At 43.9% G+C, this 1,807-nt stretch overlaps 1 protein-coding gene across 1 annotated transcript in view; it reads left to right on the top strand.

Moving 5' to 3' along the window:
* The window catches only part of CTC1 (CTS telomere maintenance complex component 1), a 13,999-nt gene that overhangs the window by 6,951 nt on the left and 5,241 nt on the right, over positions 1 to 1,807 (top strand). Inside the window, exons 8-9 of the mRNA XM_009330258.1 lie at positions 1,351 to 1,525; positions 1,610 to 1,806. Of these exons, the coding sequence (XP_009328533.1) occupies positions 1,351 to 1,525; positions 1,610 to 1,806 (372 nt within the window). The remainder of the gene's footprint in view (positions 1 to 1,350; positions 1,526 to 1,609; position 1,807) is intronic.

Genomic DNA, 1,807 nt, shown 5'->3' with positions numbered 1-1,807 from the left:
TGGCCTAAGTAAGCCATTCACTGAGATTTCACATCATGTCCAGTTGATGTACCTTGCAGTACATTTTCCAAGTGCATGCGCAGTAAGCCCACTGTTCTTGGGAAGCTGCAGCGCTCCAGAGCATGTGTTCACATACTCCTGCCTAGGAAGTTTTGCCCTGAAATATGGAAGCGCTGTAGGGATGTGTGCCTGCCACTGTGGTTTGCTTGAAAAATCAATGTGGGCACTGTAGCAGCTGGAAACTGCTTCTACAACCAGATCATAGCCGATATAAAGGCTCTTGTGTCCTGGCTCCTCACACTTTTAGGTGTTCTGAGTATTGCCAGTAGTATGAGCATTTGAGAGCCTCTGTCTTAGCAGATTTTCCCACACATGCTTATCTCTGGGTCTTCCAGATGGCTTCCTCCTCTCCCTGACGGCTGCACTCTATCCTCATGACAGCTGCGGGCCAGTTTCTGGGTTTATTTCTGGGTTCTGTTAGTGAAAATATTTGTGTTTGTTCTGGAATAGTTATGGTTGATCACTGTAACTGCTGCCTTGGACTTTAAAAACTAAAACGTATATATTTAATCTCGGGCAGTCAAGTAGCAGTTCATAGAATGCTCAGTCTTCCTGTGCTACTGGCACTGTGGAACTTTTACCATGCTTTCCAATAAAACAGCTTCAGTTTTGCCCAGGAATGATGCTAGCTATAAGTTTCAGTTTTTATTAGCTTTTTCACTTCCTTTAAATGTGATTGCTAAGTCCTGCTACTGCTTGAAAATTGTTCCAGTGAATTAGTTGCTATCTCTTTTTATTTGAGTTCACTTTCTGTTATTAAGTTGTATTTTGACTGCAGTCAAAAGTGTGATCACTTCCAGGCATTCAAAAGCAGTGAGCTAAACTTCTGAAAGGAAAGCAATGCAAGGAAAATATTGGAACAAGAGCAGTCCGTGGTTGTTTCTGTCTTGTGATTTTTTGCATCCTGTAAAAGAAAGCCAAGTACACCTAACATGAGTAATCATATCAAGCTTAGCCAAAATGCATGGACGTCCATGGACTTAGAGGGAGATTATTTTTGGGTGTGGGTTGGCTTTTGGTTGGTTTTTTTGTCCACTTGAGTTTTGAGATTTTGCCAGCCTGTCCATTTCTGTATATTTTCCTGTTCCTTGTCTGCTTGCCTGACATAAATCTGCATCACTCTTAAATGTTCCTTTTTTTAATCACTTCATGTTCTTTTTGCGCTCTCCTTCGTTCTTGTCCTACACAGCGCATTCACTCATAACAAGCAGAGAGAATCCCTGACTTACATGCAAATCTCACTAAGAAGTGAGGACTGCTAATGCTTCTAACTGTCTTAATTTTTTTCAGGTTTTCTTGTTGCTTTGGGCGCCGTCGACTGTTGCTTAGCTCTACGCACCGAAACCCTGGAGCTGCTGAGAAGTTCCTTGTCCCTCTTCTGCAAGCTGTGGTGCCAGATAGAGAAGACGCAAGAGATATTTATAATGAAATCCTAGCAAAAATACACCAGTGTCCCCTGCAGAAGGTGAGTAAATGCTCTGTGAGCTGTTTCCTGTTTGTCTCATGGGAAGAAATTCAGCTGGTTCCTTCTTTCTTTCTTTTTTCTTAGTGTTTGACCCTGAATCCCCCATGCCAGGCCCTATCTCTGTCTGCAGTTTGCCGTGTGGCAGAAGAGAAGAGCTGGGAAGGCTTCAGTCCATCACAGCTGCTTTCCCCCTTGGAGGCACAGCACATGGGCACCCAGGAACTGAATCGCAGACTGGCCTGGTCCTACTGCACATTCTCAGCAGGCAGTTTCCAGCCCCGC

This window comes from Pygoscelis adeliae, unplaced genomic scaffold (assembly GCF_000699105.1).
Source record: "Pygoscelis adeliae isolate BGI_AS28 unplaced genomic scaffold, ASM69910v1 Scaffold120, whole genome shotgun sequence".
Lineage (NCBI taxonomy): Eukaryota > Metazoa > Chordata > Aves > Sphenisciformes > Spheniscidae > Pygoscelis > Pygoscelis adeliae.
Note: the sequence above shows the minus strand (reverse complement) of the source record. Positions and strands in the feature narration are given on the sequence as shown.